The sequence below is a fragment of the Suncus etruscus genome, chromosome 20, assembly GCF_024139225.1.
Source record: "Suncus etruscus isolate mSunEtr1 chromosome 20, mSunEtr1.pri.cur, whole genome shotgun sequence".
Taxonomy (NCBI): Eukaryota; Metazoa; Chordata; class Mammalia; order Eulipotyphla; family Soricidae; genus Suncus; species Suncus etruscus.
Genome location: NC_064867.1, coordinates 1862964 through 1890363, shown reverse-complemented (window position 1 = coordinate 1890363; position 27400 = coordinate 1862964). Strand labels below are relative to the sequence as shown.

The window sequence follows — 27400 nt, the reverse complement described above, 5'->3', positions numbered from 1 at the left end:
GTACTTGGTGGTCAGGCTGCAGGTCACTATGGTCACCCTGGTGGTCTCACCCACAAAGCTCTACCAACACTCCCACAATGTGGGGGCAGACAGATCTGAGAATTGAATTCAGGGTCTCACACATGAATGTACTCTGTCTAATACTTGAACTATCCAATTTGTTGTCATGTTTTTTTAAATAACCACTGGTTCAAAATGTTCATATTTATAATGGTCCTTTTAAAATAGTTTTTTTTTTTAATTTATTTTGTTTCTAATGGTGTTGTCTGTTGGAAGACTCACTGGAGTAACTCTCTGACAAAGATGCCTTTTGTAATTTTATTAAGAGAGTGTAACTTTCCCCCAAAGGAGCATACCAATTACACTATTGGTAGTGCTCATAAATTTTATTTTCCGGGCCCGGAGAGATAGCACAGCGGCGTTTGCCTTGCAAGCAGCCGATCCAGGACCCAAGGTGGTTGGTTCGAATCCCGGCGTCCCATCTGGTCCCCCGTGCCTGCCAGGAGCTATTTCTGAGCAGACAGCCAGGAGGAACCCCTGAGCACCGCCGGGTGTGGCCCAAAAACCAAAAAAAAAAAAAAAAAAAAATTTATTTTCCTGTATCCTTCAGAATAATAGGTGCTCTCCAACGTAAAAGTTTTGTCATAAACAAGGAAAAAGACAGTCTCATACAGCAACAAGCCCTCCATTTTGGATTTCAATAGTCATCGCCAAACCCTGGAACGGAATAATGACAGGACCAGAAGTGGCAGGGACAGCGAGTGCTTTTATGGAGAGATGGAATGACTTTACACATCAACCATATATTTTGACACTAATGTGATCATCTGATCCAAAGTATATTTAAGTTAGACATTTTGGTCTGATAAATAAGTATCTTATTTTAATATTAAAGTATTAGTAGTCATTATTTCTTCATATGTTTATCAGCCATTAGAATTCCTTTTATAAACTATCTTTTTGGCATGCTTATTTCTGTCATACTTTGATCTTTTTCTTGTCTGTAAAGTGTTTACTTCATATAAAGTGATCTGTTTCATATAAGACAAATGGTATCTGCATGATGTGTGTGTAGCGCTGGGACCAAAATTGAGGCCTTCAAGTGGTCTCAGGAGCATTCCGTGGAAATAAAAAATGGTCGGATTAGGTTTCAATGCTCGGCATCCCATATAGTCCAATGAGCACCTCTAGGAGTGATTCCTGAGTGCAGAGCTAAGAGTAACCCCTAAGCAGTGCAGGGTGTGGCCCAAGGACAAAAACAAATGAAAAAGAAAGCTATCATTAGGACATCTAGATATAGATTTAGGTCTAGAAATAGCTTGGAATCAGTCTCCCAGACTTAGATGGAAAAGTCACAAGTGCCTAACATGGGCATACCAATGAAACTGTGGTATTATTGGCTTTCTCTTCCAGCTTTCCATATTTTTTGCCTGCTGTTTCATGGACCCCATCTGACTAACCTACCAAGATAATGGGAACAGAGTAACCTGCACTTTGGGAGCCATAGTTGATGGCCAAGTGATTGCTCTTCATGTAGCTTTTATGGTACTGGTGCCTTTCTAAGTTCCTGAACTACATAGTCTGCTTGTATTTACCAACCAACAGTCTCGTGGTTTTCCAGGGGATTTGCTGACCCCTTTAAATATCAGGACAACACCTACCTAATTAGTTAATGGTAGAAAAGACATAAATATCAAGATCAAAGAATTTGAAATGATTAGGTTTGCATATCTCTTCTACTTTTGGCCAGTCAATTTAGAATGTTTCTTAACTGACAGCCATAGTGCCTATCACATGGAGATACTATGACATAAGAAACAGAGGGAGAGAGAGAGTATAATAAAGCCTATGACAGAATTGCTGGGGAATAGAGAAAATATATGATAAATAAACTCTATTACCATGACTGGTCTTTCTACCAGACAGATCAAGGCAAACTCCATTTTTGCCTGAAACAAGCTGCTAGTCCGCTGAGCTTCAGATTTCCTTTTCTGAGGTTGTAATATAACATTATTCTCAACTTGGAACAATGTTGTATATATTAAAGTAAAACTCTCAAGTTTCTTGGCAATCAAAATGGAGGTCAACCTACTCTGTTGGCTAACATGCTATGAGAAGTTTTGAAAATATATGGAAAGTTGGAAGAGAAAGATAATAATACCCTAAGTCCCAGGCAGTTCATTTCAGACATAAGAAATACTTTGGAGAGATACCATCATATGAAACATATAAGAAAAGCAGCTTCAGTAATATCTCCTTATCCCCCACCCCTTACAACAGCATAAAAGAATCACAAAGATGATAATAAACTTACCATCACAATTATGAAATCCAGCCAACACCAGGCATTTGTAAAATACTTCCTAAATCCAAAAGCCACCCACTTCAGAAACATCTCCAGCATAAAAATGAATGTGAAAAATTTGTCAGTAAATTCAAGTAACTCTTTGATGTGTTTTTTATCTTTGAGCTGATCATCTTCAAATACCTAAAACAATAAAGCATAGGCATAGGCCAGGTTAAATATTTCATAGGTCTCTTGGTTGTCATTAAATTATTTATTTTAATGAAATAAAAAGTCCTTTCTCAAAAGGCATTTAAGCTGTGCTCTCCCAAGTAAAGTCCCAGAGTCAGTAAAACTGGAAGATGGGAAAGGTTCTTGCTGCATTTCTGTTGTCACTCTAACTCCCGAGGATACTACCACTGACTCTGCTAATAAAGAGCATCTTCCTTTGTTATCACTATATTATAGCTGGTCTTCCTAATCCTTTTAACTCTTACCAACAATCTCACTCATCTTTTCCAGAACCACACAATGGCATATATGTCTTTCATAATTCTAGTGACCACAGAGGCATTCTTCAGTGACTCATCACTGCTTAACTCATCATATCCAAACATCTGATCCTGACACCTATCATTTTACTCCATCAGAGGAAATTTTTCTCTTTGTTTTTTTTTTTTATTTGTTTTTGTTTTTTGGGCCATACCCGGCGATGCTCAGGGGTTACTCCTGGTTATGCGCTCAAAAATCACTCCTGGTTTGGGGGACCATATGGGATGCCAGGGGATCAAACCATGGTCCTTCCTAAGTTGCACGTGCAAGGCAAATGCCCTACCACTTGTGCCACCACTCCAGCTCCTCCATCAGAGGACATTTTTACCTCCACAGACACCAGTGTTCCCTTTAGATACCATTATTTGGTTTATGCACCAGGACATGCAGAAGTATGGGAGGGTCTGGGACAGAGAGATCATGTAAATTATTTTAAAACACCAGTGAAGTGTAATTAAGAAAGAGATATCCTGGAAATTGAGCTCCCATATGACCCTGCAATATAGCCTAGGAACACACACACAAATTAAACACAATACAAAAATGCCCTCTGTACCCCTATGTTCATCGCAGCACAATAGCCAGAATCTGGAAACAACCCAGATGCCCAACAAGAGATGAATGACTAAAGAACTGTTATAATATTTACACAATAGAATATCATGCAACTGTTAGGAAAAAATAAAGTCATAAAATTTGCCTATACATGGATGGTCATGAAGACTATAATGCTAAGTGAAATGAGCCATAGGAGGAGGGATATACATAGGATAGTCTCTCTCATCTGTGGGATATAAGAAAAACAAGAGACCATATGGCAATAATATCCAGTGTCAATAGAGATGAGTGCCAGGAGGACCAACTCGTGGCATGAAGCTAATCACAAATACCAGTGACTGCAGTTCAAGCACTAACCACAATGCCAACTACCATGACCATGATGGGGAGAGAAGCAGAATGCCTGTCTAAGAGACAGGCAGGGGTTATGGTGGAGAAGGAAAATGGGGACATTTGTGGCAGTAAGATTGCACTGGTGAAGGGTGGTGTACATTTTATGACTAAAACCCAACTATGAACATTTTTTTGCAATCACAGTGTTTAAAAAAGAAATAAAAAATTTTAATTAAAAAATAAGAAAATAATCATATTTCATTATCATCAGTAGAGCAGGGGCAGTTTGTCATTGGAGAATACTGTTCCACAGCTCTGTCCTTCTGATGTCAGGAAAATTCTTTTTTGGTTGCACCAACCTAGCTGTCAACCTCTACTGGCTCAGCCCTCGTGCTATATGGAGCCCTAAATCTTTGTGGCTGCCCATGCACCCTGATTTTCCTGCTTCCCTCCACCTCCCCTAAACCACAAAGCCATAGCTATGAGTACTTTAAATAATATGTACCCAAGGAGGACCCAAGTGGGGACTATCATTCTCCAATCTTTCAATATCACCTTCCATTTAGCCACCATACAGAATTGGAAAGACAGAGGGAGCCTCTTGGCATCGCCTCCATAAATTAGCATCGTAGGAAGTTTTGGGGGAGTAGTAGTGGAGAGCTCAGTTCTCTATTAGTCTTGCAAATACCCAGAGCTTAAAAAACAATCTGAAAGATCAACGACAGCAAGAGTTGGTTCTTTGGAAAAATAAACAAGATTAATAAACCACTAGCAAAACTCACAAAGAAAGAAAGAAACTTAATAAACTGAATGAGAAATAAAAATGAGTAGGTTACTACAGATACTACCGGAAAGTAAAGGGTAATCAGAGATTACTTTGAGAAATTCTATGCCACAAAACATGAGAACTGGAAGAAATGGATAGAATCTTGGAAAACCATATGAATATTCCTTTAAAATACTCCTGTATGATCCAGCAATATCACTACTAGGGATATACCCTAGTAATACAAAAACAATACAATAAGGCCCTCTGCGCTCCTATGTTCCAGAATCAGGAAACAACCCAGATGCCCAACAACAGTTGAGTGGATAAAGAAACTGTGGTACATCTAAACAGTGGAATACTCTGAAGCTGTTAGAATAAATAAAGTAATGAAATTTGCTAATACATGGATGGATATAGATACTTTATGTTGAGTGAAATAAGTCAGCAGGAGAGAGATAAATACAGAATAGTCTCACTCATATGTTGGATTTAAGAAAAATTAAAGACAGTATAATATTAACACCTAGAGGTAATAGAGATGAGGGCTGGAAGGACCAGCCCATGATAAGAAGCTTACATCAAAGAGTGGTGTGTGTAGAGAAATAACTGTACTAACTCATGAAGAAAAGAAAGTGAAAGGAAAGAAAGAATGAATGAAGAAAGAAAAATAATGAAAGAAAGAAAGGAAGGAAGAAAAGAGAAAGAGGAAAGAAGGAAAGAAGAAAGGAAGCAAGAAATAAAGGAAGAAATAAAGAAAAGAAGAAAGAGGAGAAAAGAAAGAAAGGAAGGAAGGACAAGAAAGAAAGAAAGAAAGAAAGAAAGAAAGAAAGAAAGAAAGAAAGAAAGAAAGAAAGAAAGAAAGAAAGAAAGAAAGAAAGAAAGAAAGAAAGAAAGAAAGAAAGAAAGAAGAGAAAAAGAAAGAATGAAGAAAGAAAAATAATGAAAAAAGAAAGAAAGGAAGAAAAGAGAAAGAGGAAAGAAGAAAGAAAGCAAGAAATAAAGGAAGAAATAAAGAAAAGAAGAAAGACAGGAGAAAAGAAAGAAAGGAAGGAAGGACAGGAAAGAAAGAAAGAAAGAAAGAAAGAAAGAAAGAAAGAAAGAAAGAAAGAAAGAAAGAAAAAGAAAGAAAGAAAGAAAGAAAGAAAGAAAGAAAGAAAGAAAGAAAGAAAGAAAGAAAGAAAGAAAGAAAGAAAGAAAGAAAAGAAAGAAAGAAAGAAAGAAAGAAAGAAAGAAAGAAAGAAAGAAAGAAAGAAAGAAAGAAAGAAAGAAAGAAAGAAAGAAAGAAAAGAAAGAGAGAAAGAGAGAAAGAAAGAGAGAAAGAAAGAAAAAAAGAAAGAAAGAAAGAAAGAAAAAAGAAAAATGAAAGAAAGAAAAATGAAAGAAAGAAAGGAGAAAGAAAGAAAGAAAGAAAGAAAGAAAGAAAGAAAGAAAGAAAGAAAGAAAGAAAGAAAGAAAGAGAGAGAAAGAAAGAGAGAAAGAAAAATGAAAGAAAGAAAAGGAAGGAAGGAAGGAAGGAAGGAAGGAAGGAAGGAAGGAAGGAAGGAAGGAAGGAAGGAAGGAAGGAAGGAAGGAAGGAAGGAAGGAAGGAAGGGGTAGAGAGGGATATTTTAACTTTGGGAGAGAGCCTTTTGCATGTGACTTCCAAACATTTTTCCCACCTAAAGTGGTGTGTGTGTGTGTGTATGTGTGTGTGTGTGTGTGTGTGTGTGTGTGTGTGTGTGTGTGTTAGTTGTCCTTCTGGCTCATGCAGGGCTACTGAGGATGAAAGAAAGGAGTTAAAGGATGATGACCCTGAACTCTTTCAAGGACAATAGGCAATCACTGAAAGCATGAGAAACTCAGCTTACATTCAGGTCCAACAAACCGGACTGGAGGAAGTGAATACAAAAGGAAAAAGTCACTTCCAACCTCTAAGCTGGCGTTTCCCTGAAAAATTTCTTCTGTTTCTGACTATGCCCTGCTCATTCTTCATCAGTCTTTTGATTTCAGCTCAGATGGTATTTTCTAGAAGAAACTTTTTCTTCAAGACTGAACTTGGAGCTATCAAGTAGGCTATCAAGATGGCCCTAGGTCACCTACTCATCTCTGAAGACATCCCTGATAATGACCTGAATTTTATCTCTTTTCTCCATTAAAATCCAAACTCCTGATGATCAGGGCTTATCTGATTGCTTCTTGAGGAGAGAGAAGTCTGAATGATCTTGGAATCTAATTTCCTTTCATTTTGTAAATGTAGCAGCAAAATGGCTCAGCAGGTCTGAGTAAAATAGTAGGTTGATGTCAGCAGTTGAACTTTGACTAGACTGTGTCTTCATCTTATAAGTACAAAACTGAGAGTCTCAAATTCAAACATGCCTTAAATCACCACTGTTCAGGATTCAGCAGGTCTGAGGACTAAAACCATGCATTTTATCAAACAGAGCTGGCGATCAAAAAGTAGATACTGTCACCAAGAGGGTGAGAGTAAAGAGGGAATAAAAGAAATCCTAGGGAGCAGAAAGGAGTTTGTGAATTTTGTGGCTGTGGAGGCTACTGGAGTACAAATTATTTATAAACTTTCACTGGAACTCAAAGACACAACTATATATGAGAGGATGCATCATATATAAAGCAATATATCTTTATCTTTACTCTCAAGAGATCATGAGGGATTAAAAACACCAAAACATGTGAAGCAAGTGATAGAGGAACAGACCACATCCACGAATTCCAATAATGAGAAATCAGACTTTGTTTTTTAACAATTCGAAAAATTAGCCTTTAATGTATAAAGTAATTTTATGTAAATTAATAAATTCTAATTTCATTTAAAAAACATATTATACCCTGCTCTGGTTCCTGGAGATTCTCCTAATATTTTACCTTTTGGTAAGCAGCATTGTGGGGGACAGGAGATGGTACAGGAATCTCTGAGTTTGATCTCTGATATCCCCATGACTTTCCATACATCACCAGGATTGATATATCTCTGGAGCATTGCCGGGTGTGGCCCTAAAACACTCAGCTTTCCTAGGTGGCCCTAGTGAGGCCCATTAACACAGAACTCAAGAAATACTGTGCCCTACCATAGAACTATCGGCCTGATTATCTGAGAATTTCCAGAAGTGGCTCCCAGACCTTCTAAGAATCATGTGGTAGGGCCCAGAGAGATAGTGCAGTGGCGTTTGCCTTGCAAGCAGCCGATCCAGGACCAAAGGAGGTTGGTTTGAATCCTGGTGTCCCATATGGTCCCCCGTGCCTGCCAGGAGCTATTTCTGAGCAGACAGCCAGGAGTAACCCCTGAGCACTGCCAGGTGTGGCCCAAAAACCAAAAGCCAAAAGCCAAAAAAAAAAAAAAAAAAAAAAGAATCATGTGGTAAATACCCCCAATACATTAGAAAGCAGCATTTTAGTCTTTAGGAAAAGAAGAGTAGAAGCATTACTAGCTAAAGAAATATATAAGAATAATATAGGGAAAATAACTCAATATTGTCCAAGAATAATGGACAGGCCTGGTCTATACTCCAATAGCCATTTCAAAATGTTGGTTTTAATCATGTTTTCCCAAAAGCCTCTGATTTGAAGATTTCCCAGGTGAAACATGGTTCCAGAAGTCCCCATCATGTAGGAACTGATGACAGATTTCTTGTCTGTCTGGTCTCCCCTCATGAATAATCTCAAGGGAGCCAAGCCACAATGCAGCTACACCCATTGCCTTGTTCCCCAAAGTCCCCACAAGACCATGATAATTTACCAGTGCCCCACTGCTCAGGAGAATCACAAAGATAATAAAGCTCTCAAACCAACTGTGTTTCACTATTTGATAGCAGGTTTTCCGCAGGTTCCACCAGAGCATCCAGAGGGACTTTCTCTTGTCTACAACACAGCATGGAAAGCAAAACAGCAGGCCTGCAAGCAAGGAACAGTATCACTAGTATGAGCATCAGACGAATGCATAAATAGACCCAACTCTTTATCTCTCTCCATACACTGCCCTCCTTGTCTTTGCAAATTTTTCTACTTGGAGAGGCAAATCATTGTTTAAGTCCCATTTGGAGGGGTGTGGGGTTTTTGTTTGTTTGGTTGGTTTTTGTTATTATTGTCTTGGGGGCAAACTCAGCTGTGCTCAGGGCTTATTCCTGTCTCTGTACTCAGGGATCACCTCCTAGTGAGGCTCAGGAGACCCTATGGAATGCCAGGAAATTAATCCATGTTGGCAGTATGCAAGGTAAGCTCCCTAAGCACTATACTATCTCTCCAGCTTCTCAATTCCTTACCACTACATTCTCATAAATGATTTGAATTGGATAATAATGTAGAGTCAAGTCCCATATATCCATTCTCAACCCATGCCTAAAGACCCTGTAAATACCACTTGCTCTCTTGTGCCATCTCAAGAGGAAGAGCTGATTCTGGAACCAAATCATGAGGCTTATGAGGTGCAAATTCCAATCACCCAGGTAAATACAGACTAAATCAGTTAACTACTAGTCAACACAAATCACATGAATAAAACCAATCAAGATCAGCAGAGAATTCAGTCAGGGTATGTGGAATGATGCAAACACTTGAAAACATGAAAGTTTTGTGATTGTTAGCTAGGCGACACTTCATTATTGAGAGGAGTAAACTGTCCAAAGGACTTCAAGTACAGGTTCTGTGAACCACCCAAATAATCCGAGGATGAGATCACTGGTCTAGCTGTTTGCTTATCACTGAGCGTTTGATCTTAATACACCCACAAGTCCTTGGTATGAGTCACCCCACTGTTTCACCCTGTACCCTCATCCACCTTCTTCTTGACTTTATGATGACTACAACATTCCACTCCTCTCTTCATCATCTTCTTAAACTATTGTATAGTCTCCTCAAGCTGCCTCTAATCTCCTGCCATCTTTTAAAATATTAACAAACCAATTTCCCCCAAGATATCATTTTTTCTTTTTTTTTTACCTCACAGCTGTATTCTTCTAAAACTCACTTTTCTTCTTCATCTCCACTCTTGCCATCCTAAGCACACTTTGAGGACCCATCCAAACATAAGCCAGGAGAATAGTAACTTCCTCTAGCTGAACTTCAACCACCTAGGAAGTTCTAATAATGCCAAACATACTCCCAAATAAATTTGAAAACCATTTGTAGTGTTATTTCTGAGCCAACTCTTATTTCAAATATATGGACAATTTAATTTTTTAATTCATTCATGCATCAATTAACACTTATTGTCCATAATATGAGCCAGATTTTATTCTTGAAATACAATATTTATGGTGTCACTGCCTTTGTTTTTAAGGACCTCATGGGGGAGACAGATACAAACAAATTCCCCTTAATAAATCAAGAAATAATGAAGTAAATGAATTACATGTCACACAGGAATCAGAAAGACTGTCAACAATTAATTGCTTATTAGGAGGCTGATACTCTTACAAGTGAAAATTTACACTCACTTATTTGATACCCACAACAATCCATTGCAGTAGACACTATTATTAGGCCAATTTTATAAGAGGCTCAGAACCAATTACACAGACATTATGTGGAGAGGCCTGAAATTGAGTCCTGTCAGTGTGAGTTCAAAGCCAAAGCATTAAACTACAATCCTACCCTACTTCCAGAAAAAAATATTATGGGATAAGCTGAAGACATATGAAGAGCTTGAGTCAACTCTTAATTTATGGTCAAGTACTCTTAGTTTATGAGTATCCTAACAATGGATGGTCTGGGGATTATACAAAATGGCAGACATATTGGCCCATGGACTACTTTGGAAACTTTCCATTATTGTTTAGCCTTGTTTGGGGATTGGGTAAATTGAGCCTATTTAATGCAGAATTTCTGAAATCCCCTTTTCCTGTACAACAGGCAAATAGGTACAAGAGTCTTTAGTGCCATCTCTTCACTTTTGTATCTAGGAGAAGGAAGGAGAAATATATCAATACAACAAAGCATAACAACAAAAAATAACAGAACTTTTGCTGAAAAGTTTGTGATATGGACTTCAGCATCCTTCCACTTACCTTTAGGCAAACATCTACCTGGCTGCTTCTTGGGAACTATTTCAGTTGCCCGCCCAAAGGGATCCTGTGGATCAATAGTGCTACATTCTGAGAACAAGCTCAGGGCATCAGAATTCTGCATATCAAAACAAAAGAAAGGGGAAATTAACATCCGATATCACCAAGGTAGTACATAATTCCTCACTGTATGACCTCTTAAGAAGAAAATGAATGAATGAATCAAGGTTTTGAAGTATGCAGGTAACTACTTGTAGGGTCCTATTTTAAATACATTGGCCAGTCCTAAATTAAAGAGAGAATTCTCACTGTTTTTCTCTGGCAAGGGCTATGAAGGTCCAGCAACCGATTCTTTGCCTTCCTTCAAACCATGCCTCTGATTGGTATCCTGACTCCAAGTAGTTAAGCTAGCACCTGAGAAGTCTATTGAAGTGCAATTTTCAGGAATCTTCTCATATAATAGGCCTGTACCAGTGGTTCTTCATGATCACTGATTTTTTAGTCTCCAGGAGACATTTGAACTTATGTAAAGAAGTTTTAATTTTTACATCTGAGAAATATTACTGGGAGCTAATAGCTGTGGGACAGGGATGCTGTTACCTATCCTATAATGCAGATGAGTCCATGCACAATAAAAAATGATTCTACCCCCAGATGTCATGATGAAATATCCTAATCTATATCTGCATATATCTCTGCATTGTGAGTTTACAATTTACTTTGTGCTGATAATGATATTTTTCAGAGTACTTAGTTGGAGGTACATGGATGATTTTCATGTTCCATTTAGGAGTCCTTAGGAAAATTACCTTTCGAGGATTCTGCTCTGAGGGAAAGGTATCATCAGAAAACACAATTTCTACACTTGGAATTCCTGGACTGTTTATGTTCTTAGTCTCCTGGGGATTTTCATAGGCCTGATAGAGAAACACAGATTAGAATTAATATTACTTATGGACTGTCACTGTAGGGAAAACGAAATGATGTAACCATCTCAATAGATACAGGAAAGGCACTTAATAAGATTCAGTACTCTGGGGCTGGAGGCATAGCACAGCGGTAAGGTGTTTTCCTTGCACACAGCTGACACAGGAATGACCTTGGTTTCATCCCCCAATGTCCCATATGGTCCTCCAAGCCAGGAGAGATTTCTGAGTGCATAGCCAGGAGTAATTCCTGAGCATTACTGGGTGTGGTCCAAAAACAAAACAAACAAACAAACAAAACAAAAAAAGATTCAGTATTCATGCAAGATAAAAATTCTCAATAAAAATGGAAATAGGATGAAAATACCACAAAATAAAAAGATCTTATATGACAAATCTCTTATGTCAGGAAGATTATTTGCAAACATATATGCACCTAATAAGTGGTGCAAAAGAACTGAAGTAAAAATAAACCTGTACTGAAGGGAGAAACAGACAATTCAACACTAATAGCTGGAGACATCAATGACCAATTTGCAAAAATAAATAAAACTAAGGACCTGCGGAGTCTCTGCCCTGCTGTGCTTCTTCTGAGGAAGCTGAGGACCTGAAGGGAGCCCTGTCCTGTGCTTCTCTGTCTTTCCCGAATTCTTGAAGCTCTCTTCAGAGTTCTAGGAAGCAACCCCCCCCCCAAACTGCATTCTGAAGCTGCCCAACAAGCTAGTGAGTGAGTAAGAACTGGCTGTGGGGGTTGACAGGTGGAGTGCTGATTGCTCTACCTGCTGAGTCTCCACCCTGCTGTGCTTCTTCTGAGGAAACTGAGGACCTGAAGGGAGCCACATCCTGTGCTTCTCTGTCTTTCCTAAATTCTTGAAGCTCTCCTCAGAGCCCTAGGAAGCAAACCCCCAAAAACTGTCACCTAGAGGCCCCAGAAGAGGCCTCTTTCTAACCAATTAACTGCACCACAACATGCAGGAAAAACCACACTACTGGAGTGACAATGGGGAAAACTCACAGCCAAACACCATGCACAGAGAATGAAGATGATAGCTTGGATGACCTAAAAAATTCCAACCATCTGATTAACCTCTCTGATAAAAAACTTAAAATAGAAATATGGAAGATGTTTGTAGAACTCAAAGAAAGCATAGATCGATCTGAACAGAACACAAAGACAGAAATCAGAAAACTCCAAACTGAAATAGCAGAGCTAAAAAACATTGTAGCTCAACTGAAAACCTCTGTGGATGGCCTCGACAGCAGGGTAACAGCAGCTGAGGACAGAATCGGAGTACTGGAAGGTGAGATGCAGAAAAACTCAACACAGCAGAAGAAACTGGAAAAGAACCTTAGGACAAACGATCAGGAAAATGGAAAAAGTACTCAAGGAATGCAAACAGATGAAAATAGAAGTCTTTGATAAACTCAACAGAAACAACATAAGAATCATCGGAGACCCAGAGGCCCAGGTAGATCTCCAGGAAGAATCAACTGTCAAAGACATCATCAAAGAGATACTCTCAGAGTTAAAGACTACATGCAATCAAATCTTGCATGCCCGAAGAGTACCAGCTAAAAGAGACCCAAAGAAAAACACCCCAAGACACATCCTTGTTACAATGTCAAATCTCACAGATAGAGATAGAATACTGAAAGCAGCAAGGTCAAAAAGGGAAATTACATTCAAAGGAGCATCCCTAAGACTTACAGAAGACATGTAAGCAGACAAGAAACTCTCAAGGCCAGAAGACAGTGGTGGGATATTGTGACAAGACTGAATAAAATGAATGCCTCACCAAGAATACTGCACCCAGCCCGACACGTTCAGGTTTGAAGGAAGGATACATAGCTTCATGGATAAACAACAACTCAGAAACTTCACAGATGAAAAACCAGCCTTAGAGGAAAAACTGACAGGTCTACTTTAAGACTAGAGAGATCAACAAACACAACAAACTTATCTACAAAGATGACACTAAATCCTATGACAATCATCTCCCTCAATGTCAATGGACTAAATTCACCAACTAAAAGACACAGAGTGGCAAAATGGGTCAAAAATATGAATCCAACCTTCTGCTGCCTACAAGAAACACACCTGAATAGTCAGAGCAAACATTGACTCAAAATCAAAGGCTGGAGGAAAATCATCCAAGCAAACAACACCCTCAAAAAAGCTGGAGTGGCCATATTAATATCTGATGACACCAACTTTATACTCAGAAAAGTGGTAAGGGACAAAGATGGACACAATGTACTATTCAAGGGATAAGTGCAACAGGAAGAAATCAGACTATTAAACATATATGCACACAACAAGAGACCAGAAAATTATCTAATACAATTACTGACAAATCTGAAAGAAGAAATCAATAATAACACAATAATTGTGGGAGACCTCAACATGGCCCTATCAACACTTGATAGGTCAACCAGACTGAAACCCAACAAAAACATACTAGCCCTAAAAAGAGGAATGGAAGAAAGAGGACAAGTATATATATATATATATATATATATATATATATATATATATATATATATATATATATATATATATATATATATATATATATATAACACTCAACCACAAAAACCTGGATACACATTCTTCTCCAATGTACAGGGGTCATTTATGCTGACACATAAAACATACCTCCATAAAATCAAGAGGATAGAAATCTTGCAGGCTACCTTTGCTGATCACAAGGCTCTGAAATTAGATGTGAACTACAAAGCCACACAGAAGAAAAACTTTAACAATTGGAAATTAAACACCCTGCTACTGAACAACCAGTGGGTCCGAGATAAAATCAAAGAGAAAATCAAAACTTTCCTGGAAACAAATGACAATGAAGACACAAACTGCCAGAATCTATGGGACACAGCAAAAGCGGTCCTGAGAGAAAAATTTATAGCTCTACAAGCACACATCAGGAAGGAAGAAGGGGCATACCTGAATAACTTAATGACACAGCTCAAAAAATTAGAAAATGACCAACAAAAGGAACCAAAAGTAGGAAGACAGAAGGAAATAACAAAGCTGAAAGCAGAACTCAATGAAGTGGAAACCCAAAAAACAATCCAAAAGATCAACGAAAGTTAAAGTTGATTCTTTGAAAAAATAAACAAGATTTATAAGCCATTGGCAAAACTCATAAAGAAAGAGAGAAATCTGATATCCCATATTAGAAATGAAAAGGGGGAGATCACGATAGATATTGCAGAGATCCAAAGGGTAATCAGAGACTACTTTGAGAAACTTTATGCTACTAAAAATGAGCACCTAGAAGAAATGGAAAAATTCTTGGACACTTATAACTTAACTTTCCACATTTAAGTAAGGAGGATGTAGCATATCTAAACACCCCCATCAATACTGAGGAAATTGAAACTGTAATCAAACATCTGCCCAAAAAAAAAAAAAAGCCCAGGCCCAGATGGATTTCCTAATGAATTTTTTCAAATCTTTCAAGAGGAGCTACTATCAATCCTATCCAGGCTCTTCCATGAAATTGAAAAAATGGGAACATTCCCAATCTGCTTTTGTGAAGCCAACATCACCTTGATACCAAAACCAGACAGAGATGCTGCCAAAAAAGAAAATTACAGACCAATATCCCTGATGAATGCAGATGCAAAGATCTTCACCATAATTCTGGCAAATAGAATCCAATGCATCATCAAGAAGATCATACACTACGACCAAGTAGGTTTCATCCCAGGAATGCAAGGATGGTTTAACATCCATAAATCTATCAACATTATACACAACATCAAGAAGAAGAAAAATTAAAATCATATGATCATATCAATAGATGCAGAGAAAGCATTTGATAAGGTCCAACACCCATTCTTGATAAAAACTCTCAGCAAGATGGGAATGGAAGGAACCTTTCTCAATCTAGTTGAAGCCATCTACCACATGCCAATGGCAAATATTATCCACAATGGAGAAAAACTAAAAGCCTTTCCTCTAAATTATGGTACAAGATAAGGCTGTCCACTCTCATCACTCCTCTTCAACATATTACTGGAAGTTCTTGCTATAGCGATCAGGCAAGAAAAAGATATCAAGGAAATTCAGATAGGAAAGGAAGAAGTCAAGCTCTCATTGTTTGCAGACAACATGATACTCTACTTAGAAAACCCTAAAGACTCTACCAAAAAGCTTTTAGAAACAATAGACTCATATAGCAAGGTGGCAGGCTACAAAATTAAACACAGAAATCAATGGCCTTTTTATACACCAATAATGATAGGGAAGAGAAGGAAGTCAAGAAGGCAATCCCATTCACAATAGTGCCACACAGACTCAAATATCTTGGAGTCAACTTGACAAAAGACGTGAAGGACCTATACAAAGAAAACTATAAAGCCCTGCTCCAAGAAATAAGAGAGGACACACGGAAATGGAAACACATACCCTGCTCATGGATTTGCAGGATTAACATAATTAAAATGGCAATACTCCCGAAAGTGTTATACAGATATAATGTGATCCCCTTAAAAATACCCATGACATTCTTCAAAGAAGTGGACCAAACACTTATGAAGTTTATCTGGAACAATAAACACCCTCAAATAGCTAAAGGACTCCTAGGGAAAAGGAAAATGGGAGGCATAACTTTCCCCAACTTTAAACTGTACTACAAAGCAACAGTTATCAAAACAGCATGGTATTGGAATAAAGACAGACCCTCAGATCAGTGGAATAGGCTTGAGTTCTCAGACATTGTCCCCCAGACATACAATTACCTAATTTTTGACAAAGGAGCAAGAAATCCTAAGTGGAGCAGAGAAAACCTCTTCAACAAGTGGTGCTGGCAGAACTGGTTAGCCACTTGCAAAAAAGCAAACATGGACCCCCAGTTAACATCATGTGCGAAGGTAAAATCCAAATGGATTAAAGACCTTGATATCAGACCTGAAACCATAAGGTATATAAAACAACACGTCGGTAAAACACTCCATGACATTGAGATTAAAGGCATCTTCAAGGAGGAAACTGCACTTTCCAAACAAGTGGAAGCAAAGATTAACAGATGGGAATACATTAAACTGAGAAGCTTCTGCACCTCAAAAGAAATAGTGCCCAGGATATAAGAGTCACCCACTGAGTGGGAGAAACTATTCACTCAACACCCATCAGATAAGGGGCTAATATCCAAAATATACAGGGCACTGACAGAACTTCACAAAAAAAAAAAATCTAATCCCATCAAAAAATGGGGAGAAGAAATGAACAAACGCTTTGATGATAAAAGAAATAGAAATGGCCAAAAGGCACATGAAAAAAATGCTCCTTTTCACTAATCATCAGGGAGATGCAAATCAAAACAACGATGAGATACCACCTCACACCACAGAGATTGGCGTACATCACAAACAATGAGAACAATCAGTGCTGGCAGGGATGTGGAGAGAAAAGAACTCTTATCCACTGCTGGTGGGAATGCTGTCTAGTCCAACCTCTATGTAAAGTGATATGGAGATTCCTCCAAAATCTGGAAATTGAGCTCCCATTCGACCCAGCTATTTCACTCCTAGGAATATACCCTAAGAACACAAGAACTCAATACAAAAACCCCTTCCTCACACCTATATTTATTGTGGCACTATTCACAATAGCCAGGCTCTGGAAACAACCTAGATGCCCTTCAACAGATGAATGGCTAAAGAAACTATGATACATATACACAATGGAATATTATGCAGCCATCAGGAGAGATACGTCATGAAATTTTCCGATACATGGATGTACATGGAATCTATCATGCTGAGTGAAATAAGTCAGAGGAAGGGAGAGAGAGATGCAGAATAATCTCACTGATCTACGGGTTTTAAGAAAAATAAAATTCATTTTTGCAACAATCCTCAGTGACAATGAGAGGAGGGCTGGAACTTCCAGCTCACTTCATGAAGCTCACCACAAAGAGTGGTGAGTGCAGTTATATAAATAACTACACAGAGAACTACCACAATCATGTGAATGAATGAGGGAACTGGAAAGCCTGTCTGGAGTACAGGTGGGGGTGGGGTGGGATGGAGGGAGATTTGGGACATTGGTGGTGGGAATGTTGCACTGGTGAAGGGGGTGTTCTTTACATGACTGAAACCTAATCACAATCATATATGTAATCAAGATGTTTAAATAAAAAATAAAAATAAAAAAATAAAAAAATACAAGAGGAAGATCTACAGAGAAAAAATGACATGGTCAACATTATAAATCAATTATGCCAAAGGGATTTCTCTAAAACTAGACCTCCAACAGCTAAATACATGCTCTTCTCAAGTACACATAGAGAACATTTTCAGATAATTCCAGACAATAAAAGTAAGTTTAAAAGATATAAAATAGCACAGAGTATGTTATCTGGTCATAAGGAAGTAAAATTATAAATTAGTAACAAAAAATTGAAGAATTAAATATATGTAGAAGCTAACATTTTGGACTACTATATAGGTCAAAGAAATCATCATAAAAAGTTAGAAAACATTTTAAGATCAATGAGCGTAAAAATATTTTGAAATGTGTTAGTGCAGTTAGGGGGACACATAACTAAAATGTGTCTAAAATAAAGAAGAAGAAACAATTTAAATCAGTAACCAACTTTCCACTTTTTATAAGAGATTTGCTTTAACATCAGATTCAGAGCAAGATAAGGTACATCGGGCCATGATTACTAGTATGTGTGTGTATATAAATATGATTACTAATATATATATATGTATATGTCTGTATACATATATAAAATAAGGTTGTAAGTAATAAGGCATATAAATAAAACATAAATTGCATAAAACATATATATTGCAGTGGTAGAAGGAGAAAAATTGTCTTTATTTACAGATGAAACAATTCTATGCATAGAGGATTCCAAGGAATCCATTTTAAATACTCTAGAATAACTGTCAGTCTACCAAAATTACAATATGCAATATTCAATTATATTTTATGTACTAATAATAAGCATTTGTAATTGAATTAAATAATTTTCAATAGGGGCCGGCATGGTGGTGCTAGAGGCAATTTCTGAACACATAGCCGGGAGTAAACCCTGAGTGTCACTGGGTGTGGCCCAAAAAACCTGAAATTACTGGATTATGAACTACTTGGCAAATCATGGTGTTACAATAAAAATGTAAAAAATAGACAATTTGCACTGTATACATATCAAAAGATTAGTATTCAGAAGAATTAATATGGTCTTCAAACTTAATAATGAGAAACTGTCTCTCAACAAATGTCTTTCAATCCAACCACAAACATGTTTGTAATCATGGTGCTGAGCCTGGGGGTCAAGGAAGGGGGATATGGGATGCATACTGGGAACAGGGGTGGAAGGAGGACAACACTGGTGCTGGGAATAACCCTGATTCAATGTCACTATGTGCCTAAAATATTAGTGTGAACGATTTGTAATTTACTTTGGTCAAAATAAAAATTATTTAATTAAAAACAAACAAACAAACAAACAAATGAGCAACCATTACTAAGTACTGAATCAAGATAAATATTTATATACACACAACCAAAAAAGGCATAAAAATATGAACAATATTGTTTTTATCATTGAAAAATTAAAACTATAATAAGGTACTATTACAATCCCATTAGGGCACTTAAAATTTAAAAAGGCTAAGAACATCCAACATTGGCAATGTTTTAAGCAAATGGAATTCCATATATTGTTCATGGTTGTAACTGTGGAAAGTACAAGACAAACAGCATCCAAATTGAAGTCCTGGCACCTTGTTTAAGTCCTACATTACACACCCTCTCCCTAACAGACTTCTTTCCCACCTCCTTTATTCATGATCATCTAATTTCTGCAGAGATTGTCTTACTATTGTCTCTTTTTTGTTTGGCTTTGGGGACATATCCAGTGTTGCTTAGAGCTCTGCACTCAGGGGATACTCCTGGAAGGTTTGGTGGACCATATAGGGTGCCAGGGATTGAACTGAGGTCAACCACATGCAAAGCAAGAGCCCGACATGCTATAGTATCACTCCAGACCCTCTTTTTTATACCATTAACTACACTTTACAAATTCCCTTTTCAGCAATTTAAACTCATTCTATTTAACCAAAAGCTTTTGCTTCCCCTGTTATCCAAATCACTATGGTCTTAGAACACTTCTGACACCATCCAACTGTGTCATATGAGCAAGACAAGGTTTAAACCAGCTCTAGAATATAGTTATTGAGATTTAATATTATGGCCTATCATTCCCTCATTGCATTTAGTACAGGGCAGACAAATAGAGCAAGTGGGAATGGTAGGCTTGTATGATCTTTAAGACTATCTGATAGACATCATACCTTTTTCTCAGCCTCAGGCTGCATGATAGGCTGTACATTAACTTTGGGAAGATATTCAACATCATACTCTTCCTCTGCAAGTGGAGCCAGCCAAATCCGATCCTGGCCAACACCCAAGGTCTTGGATGTAGAAGTTGGAACTCCAAATTCAGTACATGGGCCCCCTGTCAGGGGAATAATCCCTTTGTTTTCTGTGGCAAACCCATCTGTCATCTCTTTTGGTTTTGCTAATTTTTGCCTCCTGCAGTGCTGGCAACAAAAATGTCGAATTGTATTTATCAAAAAACAAAAGGCCCGGTGGAATCGATCAAAGGCTAAATGAACTTTGGTTTTCTTCATTTCTTCTTCTAGGTTTCCATTTTGCTCTTCATTGCTGAAGGAATTGAGCAGCAATGCAATGAAGAGGTTGAGTACCTGGGGAATTGGGAAGGTGATGGAAATTACAACAAGAATTTTTAAAAGTTTAGCAAAGGAAATGATTAATAGGTTACCAGAACTTTACCCACAAGACTCGAAAGAAAATGAAACAAGAGTTCTATGACTTTAACGTCTTCCAACAAAGTTCATCTCTAAACTATTTAAAAGAAGATTGGGGAAGTAACAGTAACAGCCCCTAAACAGTATGGCAAACTCAACAGACGCAATATGCAACTTTTCTGTTGAAGCATATTCTGCTTTAAATAAGGATCGTCCCAACAACTTCCCTCTTGAGTGTTTGGCTTCTCTATCCTCAGTTTAAAAGTATTGCCTCAGCAAACTCCTTTGTGACTCTTACCAACTCAAAAATCAAAGATTATAATCTTTGGGTCTGAATGGACCTAATATACACTGTTGATCTCAATGATTCCAGTCACTCTCCCTCAGCTTTACCATGAGATCCCTAGGTCTTTACTCAAACTCTCCTCTTTCTGCCTCCTTTACCTCATCTAAATTTATTTTCAAATACCGGATTTTCTAGAAACACTTCTTTTTATTATTGCTTTCTGTTTAGATTTTAAGCCATATCGGTGGTATTCAGGGTTTACCCCTGGTTCTGCATTTAGAGATCACTCCTGGTTGAGCTCAGGAACCATATGGGGTGCCAGGAATTAAACCAGAGTCAACTGTGTACAAGACAAGTGTCTTACTGAATGGACTATCTAGTCAGCCACTAAAACTCCCTTCTTTTTTAAAAAAAAAAAGTTGAACAAAATTTTATTCTGTCAGCCATAAGTCCCATACTGATAGATCAGGGCTGTTTCCCAAAGAAGATGACCATGCCCAAGGTCATGAATGAGATTATATAGGGAGGGAATATAGAGAGGTTCTAGCTACTGATTATCTTAAAAATGATTGGCTATTTTGTATTTGTATCTGTTTTGTTTCTTCATTGCCAAATAAGATCTATGCAGTGTGCATAAGAATTCATTCATAAGTTTTGTTTTTACTCTAGTCAGACCCTCCAATGGTCTGAGGGACAGTGAACTGGCCCCTGTTAAAAATTTTTGAGGACCCCTGGTAGAGTATCTTCCTACTGCCCCTTCATGTCCTGTCCTTTCCAGATAGGCTACCTGGAATGAATGGCCAAGTAGTTTGGGGTGATGTTAATGGAAACAGACTTGAAAAAGCCTAACATGTGACTTACAACATGTGGTCTTTACAAAATGGTGCTCCTCTTGTTCAAAACCCAGGACCTCATACTCCCTATGTGTTGTGTTCCTAAATAAAGTAGGTGAGGAAATTAATTACACAAGGACCTACTAAGGACATCACAAAAAAGAATAAACAGTGGACTTCTAACAAAGGATATCTTAGAATGATCACCTAGAATGGCTACTTTTAGGGGGCCTTATCAATATGGCCACTACATGACAAAGTTGTTCTATTTCATGCTTCCCAGGTTTTCCTTAAAACAAAAGCAAATACTTGTTTCTATTATATTAAAAATAACCATGTCCCCTTATGAAATACTGCTATTTTAGTCTAGTTCACGTTTGTGTGGTGGGGTTGCAGTATACCTGACTTTGTTCAGAGGTTACTCCTGGCTCTGTGCTCAGGAATCAGTCTGGGCAGGCTCGGGAGACCAGATAGGATGCTGAGAACTGAGCCCAGATCAGCCACATACATGGCAAACATCCTGCCCACTGTGCTCTGGCCTCAGTTCACATTTTGTCAAAGTTGAGATACTCACCACAAGTTTTCCTATCACCATGATAGACAAAAAGACGATGATACACATTGCGTCGTCTGTTTCCCGCATACATTCCCACATGTTTTCAATCCATTCCCCGCAGAGGATGCGAAACACCACCAGAAAGGAATGAAATAAATCCCCCATGTGCCAACGTCTGTTCCGTTCTGAGACTGTCTGAGGAATGCCACAGGAGTTGGTAGCAGTATTCGTGGCATTAAATGTAGATCCAAAAAGCTGATGGCTGACCACTGAGAAGATGAAGACCACGATACCCAGGACCACAGTGAGGTTTCCAAGTGCTCCGACAGAGTGGCCAATGATTTTTATCAGTGTGTTTAAAGTGGGCCAGGACTTGGCTAATTTGAAGATCCTCAGCTATAATACAGTAGACAAAAAAATGAAAGAAAAGCCAGTTAAGAATAAGTTATACCTGCTTAGCTATATATCCCCAGATACTAGCGTTCATTACATTTAGAAATCTTTTTTAAGCTCAGATCAATCCTAAATTACGATTCCTCTACTCCCTGGCCCAATCTAACACTCAGTTGGACCTGCTTCTATTTAATCCATGACAAAATTTTATTCAAACTTTTATTTTTTTGTTTTTTTCAGAGCTACACACTGTGATGCTTAGGGTTTACTCCTGGCTATGCACTCAGAAATTACTCCTGGCTCATGGGACCATATGGGACACGGAGGATCTAACCAAGGTTCATCCTGGTTAGATTGCCCTACCGCTATGCTATTGCTCCGGCCCTTCATTCAAACTTTTAACAATAAGACTTTACGATAATAATAGTGGAAATAATCTCTATGTTTACTTTATTAAAATGAGTGATTTGAAGCCCTTTGTTACATAATATGAATTAAAATCTGGTCTAAACCCAGTTTTTGGAGAATTAAATTTTTAATGCTTTCATTAGAAAATTATCAAAAGCATATTAGACATAAAGACAGTATGGCATTCAAATATCTATATTCATATAAAAGTTCTATTAGAACACAGACATGTTAAATAAAGATATTATTTATTTAAGAAGAAAAAACAGACATGCCCAGTCCATCTTGAATGTCTATAGCTATTTCTTATGCAATAGCAAAAAAATTGACAGAGATCATGTGGCCTATAAAATATTTATCACCTGACCTTTTAGAAAAAATGTTTGCTAACTCCAGCATTAGATCATCCCAGTCACTAAGTTCTTAATCTAAAGTTTAGAACAATGATGAAAGTAATATGGCATTATGTACTCAAGAGAGAAAAGCTAACCAGCTACTAAAGACATATAAATTTTTCCCTGAAGGGAAATTTTCTGATATAATTGTATAGAACCATAGGAAACAATAACCATTTAAAAACAACAACAACAACACAGCAAGTAGTTTCAGAAGCAATTTCAATGTAAGACTATTACTTTGCTCCAAAGTATAAGTATATTAAGCACCAATTCTTTGGAGGTAAAAATGTCCTATGTCAACAAGATTTATGCCCATAAGAGAAGGACCATGGACGTGGGCGCTCAGAGACCTCCGCGCCTGCCAACCTGCATGCCTCTCTCCAGAGTGAGTGCAGTGCCCTGAGGCCGCTCCACCTGGGCATAGGGACCCCCACGCCCGCGACCCCTGCTCCGGTGCCCAGGGTGCATTCCCCTGGGGCCACTCCACATGGGTGCTTGGAGACCACCTTGCACGCCAGCCTGCATGCACAGAGACCCTATTACCCACCGCCTCACTCTCCTGTCCCCAGAGATCACCCCACCCTACCCGAGCTTAGACAGAGGAGAGCAGTTCCCTGACACGTAGCCGGCTAGAATCACCTGCGCCAGACCCACTCTGTGCCACTGGGACAGGCTAGAACCAATAGACTGGGTGAGCTTGGGTCTGCTACCTGGACCTTTGGGTAAACTAGGCAACCTAGCCCCCTGAGCCCCAGAGTGGACCTGAGACCACCCAAGGACTGAGGGCAGCTACCGGGTGGGTTTGGCTGGGGGAATTTCTTCTATGGAAACTCAGAGGGGGTGGAGCTTCATTGACTCCCAGATAGGGGAGGGAACAAAGAGCTAGGCTCAACAGCACAGCAACCATTGTGGCCAGGAGCAGAACTGCACCGGCTGACAGGAATGAAGAGAAGGAAATTGACCAGATCCCCTGAAGGAAGGCTGACTTCCAGGTAGTAGAGTGGGGGAGAAAGAGCTAGACTCAACAGCGCCCTCCACCATTGTGGCCAGAAGAGGACCAGCAAAAGGGCAAAGCAACGAATCAGGCCACATAAAGAGCATAGGAGGAGCCAAACCTCAGCGACTCACCCAAAAGTCCCTCTAGAACCACCCTCAGGGAGAAGACCCATTCCCACACCACAGGGGATCAAAACAGGTGGAATTTAGAAGGCACAGCACTCTAAAGCACACCAATAAATACAAAGAAATATGGGTAAATCAAGGAGAATCCCAATAGCTGGAGATACGGAGACAAACCCTAGCAAGTTTCCAAGTCCACCAAAACGCACAGATCCATGAGAAGACCTAAAAGCAACCATGAGGAAGGAAATGCAAGAATTGATAAAAGAACTGAAAGAAAAGCTAGCTACCGAGTATAAGAAATCTATGGATGAACGAATCAGCCAAATTAAAGAAGAAATGTTAAAGAACATGAGAGATTCCATACAAAAAGAAGTGAAGGAATTAAAAGACAAAGTAACAAGCCTTACAAGCAGAAACACAGAGTTGGAGAAGCACATTGAAGAACTCGAAGGAAAACTGCAAACAAAAAATGATCAAGAAACCAACAAAGAAATAAAAGGAAAAGCACTGGAAGGAAAAGTCCAGTATCTAATGAACAAGGACAAAAGAAACAATCTAAGAATTGTGGGTATACAAGAAGGGGAGGAAATAGGGAAGGGGGAAGAACAAGTAGTCAGAGAGATAATATCAGAGAACTTTCCCACCCTCTAGAAAGAAACTTCAATGCTAATCCAGGAAGTGAAAAGAGTCCCTAATAAAATAGACCCTAATAAACCAACACCAAGACATATAGTAATCCAAATGGCAAAAAACAAAGAGAAAGAGGAACTCCTTAAAGCAATAAGGGAGAAAAAATACCTCAAGTACAAAGGTAGGGACATAAGAATCAAACCAGATCTTTCATTCAAAATAATTCAAGCAAGAAGACAATGGAATGACATATTTAAATGACTGAATAAAAGAAATTTCCAACCTAGGGTCCAATACCCAGCAAAACAATCATTCATATGGGAGGACAGACTAAAAACATTCTTAAACAAGAACAAACTTGAACTATTTGTGTAAACAAAACCAACCCTAAACGACCTACTCAGAGACAAATTACACAATCCAACCCTCCAATTGTAACAAAAACCACCCTATACAACACAACTGCACAACAGTCCTCTCTCTCAATAATCTCCCTAAATGTTAATGAACTAAACTCTCTAATTAAAAGACACATAATAGAGAGCTGGATTAGGAAAAATAAACCGGACTTCTGCTGTCTGCAAGAAACACACCTACAACTACAGGATAAGCACAGGTTTAGAATACAAGGATGGAAAGTAATTATTCAGGCCAATGGAAAACAAAAGAGAGCAGGGACAGCCATTCTTATATCAGACCAAATTGCATTCAACCTCAAGAAAGTGATCAGAGACAAAGAGGGTCACTACTTACTGATCAGGGGAACATTAGATCAAGAAACACTAACCCTGGTCAATATCTATGCACCTAATAGTCAGCAAAATATGTGAGGCAACTACTCGCAAACCTGGAGAAACACATGAAGGGAAATGTGATAATAGTAGGGGACCTCAATACTCCACTATCACCACTGGACAGAACCACCAAACAAAAAAATAGCAAAGAAATAAGAGCTCTAAATGAAAAATTAGAAGATTTAGGGCTAATAAACTTATATAGAGCCCTTCATCCCCAGAAAGCAGAATACACATTTTTCTCAAGCCCATATGGAACCTTCTCCAGAATAGACCATGTTTTAGGATACAAAGACAACCTATATAAGACCACAAATGTAAGGATCATTAGAAGTACCCTTTAAGATCACTATGCAACAGAGGTCAAAATTGACTTTAAGAAGAAGCAATGGAGAAAAACTAATACCTGGAGATTAAACAACATGCTGCTCAACAACAGCTGGATCAAAGAACAACTCAAGGAAGAAATAAAAAGATTCCTTGAGACAAATGATAATGAAGAGACAACATGTCAAAATTTGTGGGACACAGAAAAAGCAGTAATTAGGGGGAAACTCATAGCAATACAGGCCTATGTCAAAAAACAGGAAAATGACAAAACCAACAGTTTAAAAGATCATCTCAAAGAATTGGAACAACAGCAACAGAGAAATCCAACCACAATCAGAAGGCAAGAAATAATAAAAACCAGCGCAGAAATAAACAACATAGAAACCAAGAAAACAATACAAAAAATCAATGAGACCAGGAGTTTCTTTTTTGAAAAAATAAACAAGATAGACAAACCACTGGCAAAACTCACCAAAAAAAAAAAAAAAAAAGAGGGAAAACACCCAAATCAGTAGGATCACAAATGAAAGGGGAGATATTACAACAGAACCCCAAGAAATACAACATATCATGAGATCATATTATGAACAACTATACTCAGCTAGGCTAGAGAATCCAGTAGAAATCGACAGATTCTTGGTAAAACACCCTCTTCCAAGACTAGAAAAGGAAGAACCAGAAATCCTAAACAGACCAATCACCTCAGAGGAAATTGAAGATGTAATTAAAAAACTCCCTAAGAACAAAAGCCCAGGCCCAGATGGATTTACAGGTGAATTCTATCAAACATTCCAAGAAGACTTACTACCACTTTTCCATAGGCTCTTCCAAACCATAGAAAAAACAGGAATCCTCCCCAACTCATTTTATGAGGCTAATATCACACTCATTCCCAAAGATGGCAAAGACACCACCAAGAAAGAAAACTACAGACCAATCTCACTAATGAACATAGATGCAAAGATACTCAACAAAATCTTAGCAAACTTAATCCAGCACTTCATCAAAAAGATCATACATCATGAACAAGTGGGATTTAGACGAGGAATGCAAGGTTGGTTCAACATACGCAAATCAATTAACATTATACATCACATCAACAACAAGAAAGACAAAAACCACATGATCATATCAATCAATGCAGAGAAAGCGTTTGACAAAATCCAATACCCTTTCATGTTAAAGACACTCAGCAAAATAGGGTTAGAAGGAACCTTCCTCAAGATAGTTACAGCTATCTATGAAAAGCCTACAGCCAACATTATACTTAATGGCGAGAAACTAGAAGCATTCCCACTAAGGTCAGGAACTAGGCAAGGCTGTCCACTCTCTCCACTCTTATTCAATATAACCTTAGAAGTCCTAGCAATAGCAATTCGACATCAAAGGAATCCAAATTGGGAAAGAGGAACACAAACTATCTCTAT

At 38.3% G+C, this 27400-nt stretch overlaps 1 protein-coding gene across 1 annotated transcript in view; it reads right to left on the bottom strand.

Moving 5' to 3' along the window:
- The window catches only part of SCN11A (sodium voltage-gated channel alpha subunit 11), a 99712-nt gene that overhangs the window by 27194 nt on the left and 45118 nt on the right, over window positions 1-27400 (bottom strand). Inside the window, exons 14-19 of the mRNA XM_049766448.1 lie at window positions 21917-22294; window positions 19747-20160; window positions 11302-11409; window positions 10496-10610; window positions 8230-8384; window positions 2315-2488 (exon numbers count right to left, since the gene is read on the bottom strand). Of these exons, the coding sequence (XP_049622405.1) occupies window positions 2315-2488; window positions 8230-8384; window positions 10496-10610; window positions 11302-11409; window positions 19747-20160; window positions 21917-22294 (1344 nt within the window). The remainder of the gene's footprint in view (window positions 1-2314; window positions 2489-8229; window positions 8385-10495; window positions 10611-11301; window positions 11410-19746; window positions 20161-21916; window positions 22295-27400) is intronic.